The 14,965-nt window shown below is 41.8% G+C and overlaps 1 protein-coding gene across 2 annotated transcripts in view; it reads right to left on the reverse strand.

The window, feature by feature from the left end:
• LOC133468899 (cytohesin-3) overlaps positions 1 to 14,965 on the reverse strand; it is a 30,081-nt gene that overhangs the window by 9,502 nt on the left and 5,614 nt on the right. The window contains exons 1-7 of one of the 2 annotated variants that reach the window (XM_061755163.1): positions 4,994 to 5,012; positions 4,750 to 4,832; positions 3,484 to 3,548; positions 3,264 to 3,330; positions 2,996 to 3,114; positions 634 to 714; positions 411 to 523 (exon numbers count right to left, since the gene is read on the reverse strand). In XM_061755163.1, coding sequence (XP_061611147.1) covers positions 411 to 523; positions 634 to 714; positions 2,996 to 3,114; positions 3,264 to 3,330; positions 3,484 to 3,521 — 418 coding nt within the window. In that variant the 5' untranslated portion in view covers positions 3,522 to 3,548; positions 4,750 to 4,832; positions 4,994 to 5,012. Of the gene's footprint in view, positions 1 to 410; positions 524 to 633; positions 715 to 2,995; positions 3,115 to 3,263; positions 3,331 to 3,483; positions 3,549 to 4,749; positions 4,833 to 4,993; positions 5,013 to 14,965 lie in introns of those variants that run through there. The other variant, XM_061755162.1, reaches the window with a different exon arrangement.

The following is a 14,965-nucleotide window of genomic DNA, read 5'->3' on the forward strand; positions in this document are numbered from 1 at the left end:
AATGCTCACTTTCAATCTGCTTTGCCTCCTCATGTATGCACAACCAACCTCATTCTCTTTATAAGACATCCTAAAATATTGACCAGTGTGTTGTTGTGACTGTGCTCGTCACCAGACGCTGTTCTCGCTCAGCCGGGTTGTGTCTTTGTGAATAATGGATGTCGCTACTCTTTGCTTCCCTCCGCTGTGATGTTTGTGTGATGTTACTGTAATCCGCTTGATCCTTATTGAGCCTTAGTTATCCGACTCTTACAGCTTACTGTTATACAGTAGATGCATTCAAAACGCCCTTCACTTATGGTGCATGCTTTTGTGGACCCCTGATCAATTTATGCAGAAATCCAGGTCTATCCAAAAGGTTCACATACTTTTTCTTGAAACTGTATATAGTAGCCTGCAGTATGTCTGACCTGTGGACTGGAAGACCCCGGGGTTACATTGGCAGTAGCGTGAAGCAAAGGCCTCCATCATGCGATCGATCTTCTGAGCTTCACCTGGCAAACGGAAACTCCACAGGAACTGCCTAGAGAGCAAACAGGAAGCAAAGGAGCCGTTCCGTTGGCGTCACCAGTTATCAGGATGTGTTAACGATGCTTTTTTTTTTTTTTTCTTCTTTTGTTCAGTTTAGCTGACCGTAGTGCTTGAACGAGGTTGAGGTCAGCAAACTCGTGCAGCTCCACAAAAGCCTGCAGCACCTTGATGTTGAAGTCATCCCTGGTGAACGAACAGACACATTCCATGTCGGAAAACAACAAGGTAATCCATACGTGAGCGAGTAAACAGGTGTTGAATTGGGCCTTTCTTCAGCATTCCTGTCATGATTGCTAATTTATTCGCACAAGATGCTGAGAGGTGGCGTGTGGAAGCAATTTAAACAGCTGGCCTGTGCTTTGCCTTTCCAACCCCCTCAAGGCATTGGCTGGCACATGTGCCAGACTGATGAAAAACAGCTAAACCCAAAACCACACACACTGCGGGTTTTTGGGCCGTCTTAGAGTTCTGCGGTAAAACCTGTAGATCCGCTATCATCTTTTTGGGAGCCGAAGTGTTTCGTCTTTTAAGCAAAGTTCTGAAACAATAACATTCTTCATTTCTTTTGGGACAGGCGGTTGTTTTCCCTCTGAGTGTGTGTGCAGGGGCTTTGTTCCTCTTGAAGTTATCTGCAGCCAGACAAAACGCAGCCAAAAATAAGTCCTTCCCTTTGTCGGCCATTGAACCACGTACATTAATCCCATAGAAATGTGCTAAATATCAACTGTAATGGTGCAGTACATAGTGTTAGTGAGAATCTAACACAGAAATAAAAGTGACGGAGCCCTGCCCGAATAGCAAAAAAAAAAAAAAAAAAAAACTAAAATATTGATAATTGCCTATATTAATAGGTTAAACCATACAACATGCCACAAACTATGATCCCAAAACATCCATCCATCCATTTTCCAAATTATCCTAAAAAATAAATGGCTTACAGATGATTTGAGTTTGAAAAAATGCACCGGAAGTACGCAAGTACATGCACAAGATTCTCCCTAACTTCCACTGACAACCCAGGCTAAACTTAGCCCCTCCCTGACATACAGAGCTTGTCTCTCAGTTGAAATGTATCACTTAAACATACTTCCTTAACACCAATTGACTGTGGTCTCCTATTTATACAAGAGCTTTGGCGGCATCTTGGGGCGTATCAGAAAGAGCACCAAAAAAAAAAAAAAAACACAACCCCCCCGGATAAATAAATAGGGAATTACTATACACTTCACATGAGAACTGATAGAAGTGTGGCAGCAAAAATTCTTGCCTGGACAAAGTGAGAAATTTGTGATCACAGATGATGACCACATGTTCCCCCTGGATAGCTTAGGGATTTTCTCATGCATTCCAATCTGCAATTATCATGTTGTAGCTTTCCCATTATACAGTCTACAATACAACTTTTCAATTCAACCAAAGGAGAACAAGTTACAAATGAAAACTACATCCATCTACACTAGTTAAACAAGCACGTTGGATGGAAATTTCCCTCAGTATGGAGAGGAGTTCTATATTGATAAAATACAAATCTCTCTGAAAACTGAGCATTGTTATTGCTTTGTGCAGTATCCATCCATCCATCCATTTCCTGAGCCGCTTCTCCTCACTAGGGTCGCAGGCGTGCTGGAGCCTATCCCAGCTATCATCGGGCAGGAGGCGGGGTACACCCTGAACCGGTTGCCAGCCAATCGCAGGGCACATACAAACAAACAACCATTCGCACTCACATTCACACTTACGGGCAATTTAGAGTTGTCAATTAACCTAGCATGCATGTTTTTGGGATGTGGGAGGAAACCGGAGTGCCCGGAGAAAACCCACATAGGCACGGGGAGAACATGAAAACTCCACACAGGCGGGACCGGGGATTTAACCCCGGTCCTCAGAACTGTGAGGCAGACGCTCTAACCAGTCGGCCACCGTGCCGCCCTTTGTACAGTGCAGACATATTTTTGGTAACAGCTCTTGTATTGGTTGGCATTACATCGTTGGTGCTTACACTCTACCTTATGTTGATACCAGTGAATGAACATTACCTGTATGTGAAAGATCAAGATAAATTATACAGGTCTGGTTGCACCAATTACGATGAGAGTCCCCCAACCAAGTGCTTGTTTAATTCATTAATTTAAATTGATCCCATTCATTTTCTTATCTCTCTTAATTCCATGTGTTGTTCTTTCTTTTTCCCTTCTGTTTCCCCTCCTCTGCGTGTAATGATAGGTTGCTGCCCCAATGTAAAAGCCCAATTACTGATAATTAGAGAGTGTCAACCCTCAGTCTGGGTTTAGTATGGTAGGTGGCCCCTTTGGTGACGGTCCATAAATGAAGCTCTTTGGCAAACGGTACAATCACTTTTACAAATTCTACTTTTATACACAGTTAGTGCTTAGAAATGGTTGATATATGACCATTGGAGCAAATGAATCCCCAGTAAGATACAAAGCTAGATTCTACGTCTCACCGTTCGCCGAGGTAGTCTCCGATAACCGTCTTGTTGAGACCCTCGCCTTTATACAGGAACTGGGCAATGTCTTCTGGAGTGTGCTGAAGGAGGTCGTTCTCCAGTAGGAACTGGATTCCCTGGAAAAGAGGAAGGGGAAGAGACGGACTGAGTCCACCTCGCCAATTGCTGACTGAGGATCCAGCTTAACATGAACCATTTCAAGGTTTTCTGGAAGGTCTGAGCATGATGAAGAGGTGAGGACAGAGAAGAAGAAGAAGAAGAATACCTTTTTAGGGTCCATGTTAAATTTCTTCCTGCCCATTGCGATCTGCTTGTTTCTCTGGGTTGTTTTACTGGAAGATATGGTGACATAGACAATAAGGATATTGATCTAGTTGGACTACAACTCTAACATTTTTATGATATCTGAGATGAAAACTTGATCCTTACCAAGCATGCCTGCATACTGACATACCTCAGTCAAATGTCAAACGTGAGCGTCTTACCTTTCACCAACACACGTCAGCTGCTCGATTTCTGTCATGACCTCGGCGATCTCAAACTTCAACCTCTATAAAATGGACATTTTAATACAGATTAGATGCAATGCATTTGATATGAATGACGCAAAGTTGGTGTATTACAGTAAATGGTTAATTTTTACTACTGTAGTATCTACGTACACTGACAGGTCACACCATGACTTTTTAGCTCTCAGTATGATGTTGTGAAGTTCTACACCATTGTAAACAAACACAATAATAAAGATTTACAGACTGACCACAACACTAAGAATACTTTGCTACTACTGCACCTTTACATAGATAACTCAAAATCCATGAGTGCAGATCAGGGGTGGTTGAACTATTTAGGTCCAAGGACTCCATCATGATCCTAATGCCAATTAAACAATGTAATGATAACATATTCATATATTCATATTTTTTTCCAACATGATAAAAATAAAGATTCTTTAAGAACAGAGACGTGTTTTGTTGGGATAAAACGCGGCAATCTTAAGAGAATGAAGTCATATTTTTTAAAGACAAAGTCATATATATACGTATTTCGGAAGACTACAAGATAAAGTTGTGATATTATCATATTAAAATACATTCACTGCCATTAACGGCTTTAGAAGTCAAATATCCATGTTAACTGGGAGGCCCCAATTTTGCCACTGGGGGCAGCATAAGACATCCATCCATCCATCCATTCTCTTTTACCGCTTCTCCTCACTAGGGTCGCGGACTGCTGGAGCCTATCCCAACTATCATCGGGGGGGGGGGGGGGGGGGGAGGCAGGGTATACCCTGAACCGGTCGCCAGCCAATTGCAGGGCACATAGTAACAAACAACCATTCGCACTCACATTCACACTTACGGGCAATTTAGTCTTCAATCAACCTACCACGCATGTTTTTGGGATGTGGGAGGAAACCGGACAGTATAATACAGACATATATAATACATGAAGATGGTCACAAATAAGTGACTCAATAAGATGCAGTAATAACAGCTGTTTTTGTAGAGTATAAAGAATATATGCCTGGCTGTAAGTATTGTTATATTGTCTGTCTTTTAACTATCGTTACACTGAGTGAGTCGTGACATTGATGCTAGTTTCATTAGCTCGTCGATGGCTCATTATGTGTTAGCATTGAGCTGGCGGACTTTTGAAAGAATTTGTGGCCTGTTGCAAACAGAATGTAGCTGTCGTACTTCGTGTACAGTTTCACATAGGCACACACACACACGCACACACACACACACCTCAATGTCGTCGAGCAGCTCTCTTTTCCTGCGTCGGATGTTGCACAGCTCATCCCTTTCCTCCAAGGACAGATCCTCAGGAACTGAAACACATGATGGAGAAAACACAGCTTAAGCGCACACACACATACTCATTTGTACACAGTTCCCATCCTCCACTGCACACAAGCGACAACACATACAGATCAAAAGGCGATTCGAGGGATCGCACCAAGTCAAGGGAAAAGAGAATCCAATCTGGTACCTCTGAGCTGCGAATGGTCAGCAAAACATAAAAAAAAGTGTTTTGCTGTCGATCGCTGCTGCTTCGCTGACTGTTTCACCTCGTTTAGATGGAGCGAGACGCATCACGAGGCTATGTCTTCAGTCGTAATTAACTTGAGAAAGAAGGAAAGGGTTTTAATTAATCCACTTCAAAGTGGCCCACTCCTCCTTCTCCACTCTGCCCAAGGGATAATTCTATTAATAAAACCAATCCAGATTAAGTGTCTCCGACACTAGATTCTGCTATTTAACATCCATCCTGGAGCCTATTAGAGATCCAGGAAAAATCTGAGAAAGCAGAACGGAGGAGTCACTTTTTTATCTCAATCTATCCTTCTAAAGCACATTAACCATGTTTGATCTTGCTTTATGAGGCACATGTGGCACAAATCTCTCTGCAGGGCTAATATCGCCTCCATGTTGAGGAGGGAAATGATATTAAAAAAATTTAAAAAATCACGCCCTCAACTTAACATTTACATACTGTTCATTTTCTATGCATACTACATAACATGTTCAGGGTCAATAATTAAGACTCAAGCAAAGAATATCCTCAGAATAACTGTCCAAACAAAATTATGAACTGCAGAGCTTTTCCAAAATACTCTATATTAATAGCCTGTCTGGCAGTAATAAATAGTTAATCAATAATTTCAGAGAAAATTTTATTTTTATGTGCTACATTGCAGGTACAGTGGAACCTTGGTTTTCGTATGGCCTAGTTTTTGTATGATTCGGTTTTCGACGACTTTTTGTCGTCTAGATTTGGTCACAGTTTTTGTATGTCAGCTCGGTTTTCGTTCAAAACAACGTGTGACTCAGCCATTCATTTCCCGGAATAGGCGCATGTTCATCCGAAGCATGTCGTATTAAAGGGTTCAACAGCCGGCAAGGCGTATTCCACAATGTAAGCTTTTCTTAACAACTCAAAGCAATAACCCTCCAGGTCTGTTCTGTAACACTCAGGGAACATACTGTAGTGTAGGCTATGCGTAACAAATACTGTCAAAAGTGAGGCTTTCAAAATAATAGCATGCACTGTAATAACACAGTTTCACTACACTTTCTTGGGCCACAAAGTGGCTTATTTAACAGTCGCACTCAAGAAACAAGCACAAAACAGTTTGAGTGTGACTGCTAAATAAGCCACTTTGTGGCCCAAGAAAGTGTAGTGAAACTGTGTTATTACAGTGCATGCTATTATTTTGAAAGCCTCACTTTTGACAGTATTTGTTACCCTCATGTTGCCCCAACTTCTCTAACTGTTGCCGAGCAGCCCAGGAGGGTTGTTATTGTTATCCACAGGCCTAATATCGCCAACATGTTGCGGAGGGAACCGATGTAGAAAAAAAATCACCAGATTTCATCAGTCCCTCAAGTTAAGTAAAACAAGGTCACTAAGCTCAGAGCGAAGCATTCATCCCACTTTTACTTTGACAGCCTGTTAAGAGAAGAGTGGCCACACATTTCAATGACCTCATTGACTGTATTCCTGAAACGCTGTGTTTAGAGTCAGGGTAACTGTGGGGGGGGGGGGGGGGGGGGGATACATCTGTGGGATTTCCTGTGTGGGAGCTGCGTTTAACACGTCTTAACTTTGGGGCCATATTTCGTTTTATTCCCTTCTGCTGTGAAGGTACCGTGACAGAGGGAAGGAAAATAAAGATGTAAATTAGTGGTTGTTAGGCTATTCAAAGCCAATTAAAGGCTCTTAACAGAAAAACTTTCAATGCTGTTCATAGTTTTATGACTTTTTTCCCTCCAACCTCGTGCTGACATTTCTGGCTTCGATACATTATCGATGGAAAGTTTGGACTCACCGAAATTTCTGTATACTGTATATATAGTACAGTGGTGCCGTGAGGTACAAGTTTAATTTGATACGTGAACTCGCCCATAACGCAAAACGTGTCTCAAACAATCTCTCCCTAATGAAGAGAATGGAAGTGCCATTAATCAGTTCCGGCCTCTCTCAAAAAGCAACAAAAATCTTGTACTTTACAAATACATAGAGTAATAACATAATTAAATACAATAAAAGAAATAGTAATGAGTTTGTGCATCATGATTTACTGCTTCATTTCAATTCATTGTGGTGATCCTTCTGGCATTCCCGTCTTGGCCACCGGGGGGGTGGGGGGCGGCTTTATATAATACTGTACTACAGACACAAATAAAGAAGAGTCAGCATTACTCTCAGTGACTCAGTAAGGTGCAAACATGCAACAATATCTTTCACAGACGATAAAGGATATATGACTGTGAGTATTGTTACATTCTCTGTTTACATGTGTAGTCTCACTGTTTGTGTTCAAATATCCGTTGCTTAAAGGGTTATAACACCGTGACGATCGATGCTAATCGTTAGCCCGTCCATGGGGTTTTCAAGTATGTGTTAGCAGTACGCTAACGGGTGCATTTCTAAGGCCAAGTTGTATGGTTCTTTTAACTGCACAACGTGTAATTCTCTTTGTTTTATGTTTAGTTTGACAGTAAACTTCAACTGGGAGAAGCAGTTGACATCTCGAAGCCTCTTTTTTGAAGAATCCTTCACTATTTGCCAAACTGCTGCTTATTGTGAGATGATTTGAGTTGACTCCCACCATACAGTTTTGTGTCTCCAGTTTGTGCTCGCAAATCAGAGCAAAAAAAAATCGTCCGAATGACAGATGGTATCTCGAAGAACTCGTTAGTTGGGGTTTTAACTGCCTTTGAATCCTGCATTTGAGTCCTTCCTCATGTCCTGTTCATGACAGTATGTCTGGTGAATTATATACCACTATTAAATCCCATTTTCTATTTTCTTGTCCAGTGGGCTCATGTACAAATATTTTGTGTCTTAATTATTTGCATAAAACTTACAACTTACAACCTAATGACATCCATTTAGGCTGAAATGTAAATTATTGCAGTACTGTAGCAACAAAACCCCAAACAAAAATGGAAAACCAAGGCTTTGTGATTATTTATACTGATGATGTGCAAACAACAGGCATCCCTAAACCTCTCACATAGATGCCTGAGGCCCTACATTAGCTAATGAGCTAATGTCTTACTCACGACAACAACGCACACGATTGCAATCTTGATTCATTCCAAATCTAATGAACGGTAGCCATTGCTCCATGTCATTAAAGACCAACCCCATTACTGTCCGACTGCTACCATTATCCTCCATCCCAGGCTGCTCTTAACTGAATCTTATTGGTCTTTCCAAACTCTTAATTTGACTGTACAATCAGCACTCACATCTTTGGTCCAGTGGATAATCTTGTTTAGCGATGTTGGAGGGGCTTTTCTGCAGAGGTGGTCCGCCAATTCCATTATTAACACACTTCCTTCAGTGACCTTTCATGACTCATTTCTTAATTGGGTTCTTCAGAAAGCAGAGAAGAATGTGTGGGACTAACAATACCTCCAATAAAGGCTCACTTTATTGATATTCTACTAAAATCAATAACACAGCGAGCTTTACAGTGACCACTTGGGTCATAGTAATCAACTGTATTTTGTAATGTTACAGCCTTATCCCCCCCCCCCCCCCCCCCCCAAAAAAAAGATTCATTTTTCAATAAAAATTCTGTTGAATATTGAGTAAAATATTAATTTGATTCATTTTGTAATGACCATGTACCGTAACAAAATGTGGACAAAGTACACTAGCCTGAGAGAGCCCAGAAGGTTTAACATCCATCATGTGTCCAACCACACAAGCGGCTCTCATTATAATCTCACCCACTATCCCCCAAAAACAAATCCCCCTAAATCTACTTTTTGGAGTATAAATCCCCTGCTTCCCTGTGCACCCGAAGCGAACAACTGTCCCCCACAAAAAAAAAAAAAAAAACGCCCACTGGCTTTGACTGCTTTAATTTAAAGGAATGCAGCCAAATCTTCTCTTCCATTACTTTCAAGAGAAGTGGATCACCCGAAATGCAAATGAGCTTCAACGCCAACAGCGGCAGTCATGCAGGAGTAGCAAGGTAGTTACAGAGCAGTGATTTCCGACCACAGCAGGAAATTATCCCTTGTCACTTACTGTAATTGGTCTGAAAAATATGAGTTATTTACTAGAGATAATATATCTTTATAAGTAGATCTATGCCAGAAATGTTTCGTGACAGGCAGAACAATTAACTGTTCCTCCACTAAATGGTAGAAAGTACAATTAACCTGTGTATCAATCTTTTGCCATTCATAAAACAGAATAAAGTGGTTCACCTACAGCGCACCATCGTAAATAATTTTCTATTGCGGAAAGGGCTATATTATACCGCCCCCAGGTGGCCAAGACGCCACACAGCAGAAGGAGCAGCACAGTGTCCATTCAATTGAAGCAGAAATTGTGGCAAACACTGCTGAATTCTTTACATTTTAATTAATTATGTCTTTCATTTCAATAGGGAAATATGTTTTGAGATTCAAGTGTTTTTGAGTTACGATCGTGGTCGTGAGATGAATTAAACTCATCTCAAGACGCCACTGTATATACTTATTGTGACATTTTTGTTTGGTTGTGTGCCGTGGGATTTTTCGAATGTAAAATTCAGTTTGTGCCTTGACTCAATAATTGTAGAGAAACCTTGTTTTAGAGCAAATGGAGCTCACAGAGAGTGAAAATCCCACGCTCGCTTAACATGAGCTGCTGTGTGACGGGGACTTGATTTAGCCATGGTTCTGTGGCTTTATTCAGAGACTTAACGCACTGTAATGCTTTGAAAAAAAAAAATAGATGACCCCTGTTGCTCTGCTTGGCAGTACAGCAAACAAGTGGGTCTCTAATCTAAAACCCGACACTCCCCCCCCAACCCATTGCCTCCCACTGCATAAGCATTCACATTACAACCCAGGTCGTACAGACAGACAGACGGACGTGGTGAGACACACACACATACACACACACACACATACATAGAGGAAGACCAGCTGGCACTAATCCCACACACTCCTCCTCCCCTTCCCTCTCACAGCCCCAATATGAGCGGAAGTGTGATGTATGGCCGGCCAATACGCAGATGTTGCAGCTGCCCGATTTTAACCTACTTTGCCTCTGCTGGCTAAAAGGAAGCACGTGGAGAAGCAGATAGGCTGTTTGCTGATGTGTTGCTTCTCGGGGTTTTCGGGTGTGGTGCTACATAGCAAAAAAAAATGATGGGACGTCATCCGAGTGGAGGAGCTGGACGCTATTCATAGATTTGCAATGCTGCAAAGGATGGAGCAGGGGCTGGAATGGTGAAAATGAAAATGAGTGATGATAAAAACCATCGAAATGTTGTTTCTTGTACTTTTGTTTTCATGGCTAATGGTTTGCTGGGTGCGGCTTTTTTTTTTTTTTTTTTTTTTTTAGTATTACAAAAGACTGCATTTTCAGCATTTTTCTTAATTCTTTACTAAATACATAATGCGCAACATTTTGATCCATCCATCCATTTTCTGAGCCGCTTCTCCTCACTAGGGTCGCGGGCGTGCTGGAGCCTATCCCAGCTGTCATCGGGCAGGAGGCGGGGTACACCCTGAACTGGTTGCCAGCCAATCGCAGGGCACATAGAAACAAACAACCATTCGCACTCACAGTCATGCCTACGGGCAATTTAGAGTCTCCAAGTAATGCATGTTTTTGGGATGTGGGAGGAAACCGGAGTGCCCGGAGAAAACCCACGCAGGCACGGGGAGAACATGCAAACTCCACACAGGCGGGGACGGGGATTGAACCCCGCACCTCAGAACTGTGAGGCTGACGCTCTAACCAGTCGTCCACCGTGCCGCCAACATTTTGATGTTGATCCAAATTAGGATTTTTCTGCCTCGGTTCTGCTGATAATTTTATTACGCATTTTATTTCATCCCTATTTTCTGCTTCACTGCACTGTTTTCATGTACAGTGGTACCATGACTACGAGTTAAATTTGTTCCTTGACCAAGCTCATAACTAAATTTTCCCCATTGAAATGCCGTTAATGTGTTCCAACCCTGAAGAAACCCACAAACTTTTTTGTTAATTTTTTTGCTCAAGAAAAATAGCACTGTATTGTATAAAAGCATAAAGAAAGAAACTACTCTTATGAAGAGTAATTACTGTACACAATGTAGTATTCGTGTGTTGGATGTGTGCCTTTAAGGGGCGTGGCCAAGTGAGTGCCATCAAGAGCTGGAGCAGGTTGGTCTGGGTGTGAGCGTCCAGGCGTGAGTTGTGGCCTAAAGCAGCTTCTTGCGAGTGTTCTCATTTTGTATTTGTGTTTTTGACCCATTCAATATTTGGCTAAAATTGCATCGGGCAACAGTGGCTCTCCTTGCCTACAGGCAAGGGCATTACAGTAACGTAATTGCGATTTTTGTTCCTACTGCAAATATGTCCGACGATATCATGAATTTTCAAACCCGGTAACCAGTTGTTTCTTTTGTGACCAAGCACATCTAATTTCTCGGGGAAAAAAATGTTAACCAAGCCTTACATTTAATGTTTTTGGCTTTCGGGACATCTCATAAAATGAGCGAGTATTTTTCAAGGCGTGGTGGAGATGAATGCTTAAAAACAAAATGTTAAAAGAACAATAAAATACATTTATATGGTATTTGTTTGAGCCAGTGGTATGGTACCGCCTCAACTTGAGCCAGGAAAAACCCTGACTGTTGTTTGCACTGCTGTTAGCGCACATTGGTAGCAATAAACCAGATTATTATTAGTTTTTAAATTATCATTATCATCATAATCCATTTACTCTCCTTACATTATATAGTGCTGTGGCCTGTCTATCTGAGTCTGCGTGAGAAGAAAGATTTGGGGAGCTTCTAGTTTTAGCTTTAACTACCTCACAGAGGATATGGGGCTCAAAGAAGCTGATTGCTCGGGTTAATCTGCAGTTTTTGGGGATGGGGACCTCCTGTTGAGAACACATTTGCAATGGGGGTGGTCTGCACATGATGTCCTCATTCGATCACACATCTGCTCAGAATCAGCGCGATGATAATATGTTCGAATCGACGGTAGGATCTGAGGGGTTTTGCCGTCCTATCTCTGGCAGGCCAAAATAATCATTATGCGAGTCTGAGAATGAAACACGGAGATAATATTTCTTCTAGCATCTGGACAGAGTTAGGGTCAGTCCAAACATCTCTGTTGTAGTTCACTCACTGGTGACCATGCAAGTTTTAGACTGTGAAAAGTGTGTAACTGCAAAGTCTTGGTTGTTATTGTGCGTTAAGATGCTCGTGTTTACATTTGCTGCGTGACATATAGTAAGCACAGGCATTGATTTAACAATATGTTGAACAATAGGTTTATTATTTCAGTCAGTGATCTTTTCAAACCGATGTAATAATTCCTAGCGAAGGCAAACATCAGTGATAAAACCCGACGAGCCGACACGCTGACACGTGACAAATATTTGAAGGATTATTTCCTGACACACACCTCTGCTGCAGGCGTCTCTCAAGTGACGGACAGGAAGCAGAATGAACGTAATAATCCGCCCGATAAGATCCGCAACATTATTGCGATGTGTATCCAGCTTGAAAAGCAATTTTAAAATGCTCATGTGATCTCTACAGTAAAGGAGCTCTCTGATATGGTCTTTAGTTGGACAGGATGTACAGAGCGTAAGGGACAGGATACCGCCTTCAGGGTCACTGCTTATGCATGGGTGGCCTGTCACCTGTGCTGCGTCTATCTTCTGGATAAGGACAATTGACATTAAATGCAAATGTGCTCACCTTGTCACAGAGAAGCATGAAAACATGTACAGAAAGTAAGAAAGTGCAGGAAATGAAACAAATGTGAGCCAGAATATTTTATTAAGGTAAGAATGAGCCAGGTGTTAGTAAAATTCTCCATTATAATGAAAAGAGCCAAGAAACATTAAAAAAAAGTCTGGTCCCACTCATGTTTTGTATGGTCAGCTGGAAATGTAGCACTGTCTTCTTTTAACACCCTACTCAGGCCAAGTCTATAAGAACACATTTTTTGAGACCGTATAGTTTTTCTCAATGGGAAAACAGTTTTTGGATGTCATTCCGCTGTGTTCTGTTATAGTGGAACCGCTAAAGTCCAATGCAACTGAGGTTGTACAATTCAGAATTCAACAAAAATAACTGTGAAAATTACATTACAGGTAGAAATTTAAGATACAGACAGTTTGACGCTATTGCCATCATTATGTTGAAATGTGAACAAATGGAAGGTCAAGCAGCATCTTGGAGCAGCTCGTTTTTGTTTTGATCACCTTCTGTTATTTTCAGTTCAATGAAAACGCAAAAACTACTCCACCACAACCCTTTACATTTTGGTACGTTTTCTTAATACAGGTGTGGATACAAGAATGTACTTTAACTGTTGCAGTCCACTTGCACTGGGGCCAAGAGCGAGCAGTCACCACCAGATCCAGCGGGCACATCAAGATTTTTTCAGTCAAACTAAGACATGTTCAGGTTGTTGGCCTGCGCTCTACTCAGTACAGTGTTTCTCTGAATTCGCTTCTGGTACCAAGGAACTATGTTGAAGTGAGTTGAGGAGCTTTATTTGGACGAGAGTAGTGCTTTCCTGCCATTTCGTGGCATCTTGGTTCCAAGGAACTATGTAGAAGTAAGTTGAAGAGATTCATTTAGACAAAAGTAGTGCTATGCTGCTATGTTGTAACATCTTGGTCCCAAGGGACTATGTTGAAGTGTGTCAAGGAGCATCATTTAGACAGGCTTGGAGAGCTTCTCCTTTCGACAAGCAATAAATCCACGAGAGACTACCTCTCTGTTCAGTGTTGCCTCAGTAGCGAACCCATCCCATCCACCTTCACACACACACACACACACACACACATGCATGCATACTGTATACTACCATGGTGATGGGAACATGCATGGAAGCTTTCTTAGTCTCTCTCCTAATCAGCTCCATATGTAGTCTCCTCTCTCAGATCTTAATAGGAAAGTCTTTTGAAAGTTCCCTCTCACTCTCAGGCGCTTTTACTCGCCGTTACTATCTGGGTCGGAGCATTTGTCACGGCGCATGTGCCATAATGCATAGTATATTTAATCTTCTACTGTTGCCCCACAAACCCTGTAATCTTGGCAGTCAAAAGCAATTCTCGGTCTTCACAAAATCTCCTCTTAAGCCTTTAAACAATATAACCGATGTGAGATTGTTGTGTAGTAAATCTTCGTAGGCACACAAAGGAGACATATTTTGTTTCTAGACAGGCTGCAAGACATTTGGAAGCGTTGAATTCTATTTGGCTCAATGCTTTTATAGCAAAGGATTTTTCTTCCCTGCGGCTTAGCCAACAACAGACATTAACAGGAAATCAAGACTTTTTTTTCCCCCCAAAATGACTTCAACTTGAAAACAAAGACAGTCACAAGACTGAATTCATTACTGAGTGTTTTGTTTAGGAGAGTTATGGATTCCTTTGACTGCCTTTGAGCTATTGTTGTTAAACACCTGCAACTCATAGTGATTTTTCTCCAGGCACTCCGGTTTCCTCCCACATCCCAAAAACATGCATGGTAGGCTAATTGACAACTCTAAATTGCCCGTAGGTGTGAATGTGAGTGCGAATGGTTGTTTGTTTGTATGTGCCCTGCGATTGGCTGGCAACCAGTTCAGGGTGTACCCAGTCTCCTGCCCAATAATAGCTGGGATAGGCTCCAGCACGCCCGCGACCCTACTGAGGAGAAGCGGCTCAGAAAATGGATGGATGGATGGATGGATGTTTGCTGAAGATTATGCTCAAATAATGGATTGATTGTTTCTCTTTCTTTGTTGTAGCTACAATTGAGCAACAAGTGGATTTGTCATACAATAAAATACCTTCAACATTTGAATTTTGGCCTGTTTTACTGCCGCATCTCCTGCTTGGAGAGGGGGTTAGGTGGCAATGAGGAAAGTGAGGCTGTTGCTTTGAGGATTCTGCATCGACCGACCAGAGAAAAACCTGAGGATGGATGTTTTTTCTTGACCAGA

Source organism: Phyllopteryx taeniolatus, chromosome 19 (genome assembly GCF_024500385.1).
Source record: "Phyllopteryx taeniolatus isolate TA_2022b chromosome 19, UOR_Ptae_1.2, whole genome shotgun sequence".
NCBI classification, from domain to species: Eukaryota; Metazoa; Chordata; class Actinopteri; order Syngnathiformes; family Syngnathidae; genus Phyllopteryx; species Phyllopteryx taeniolatus.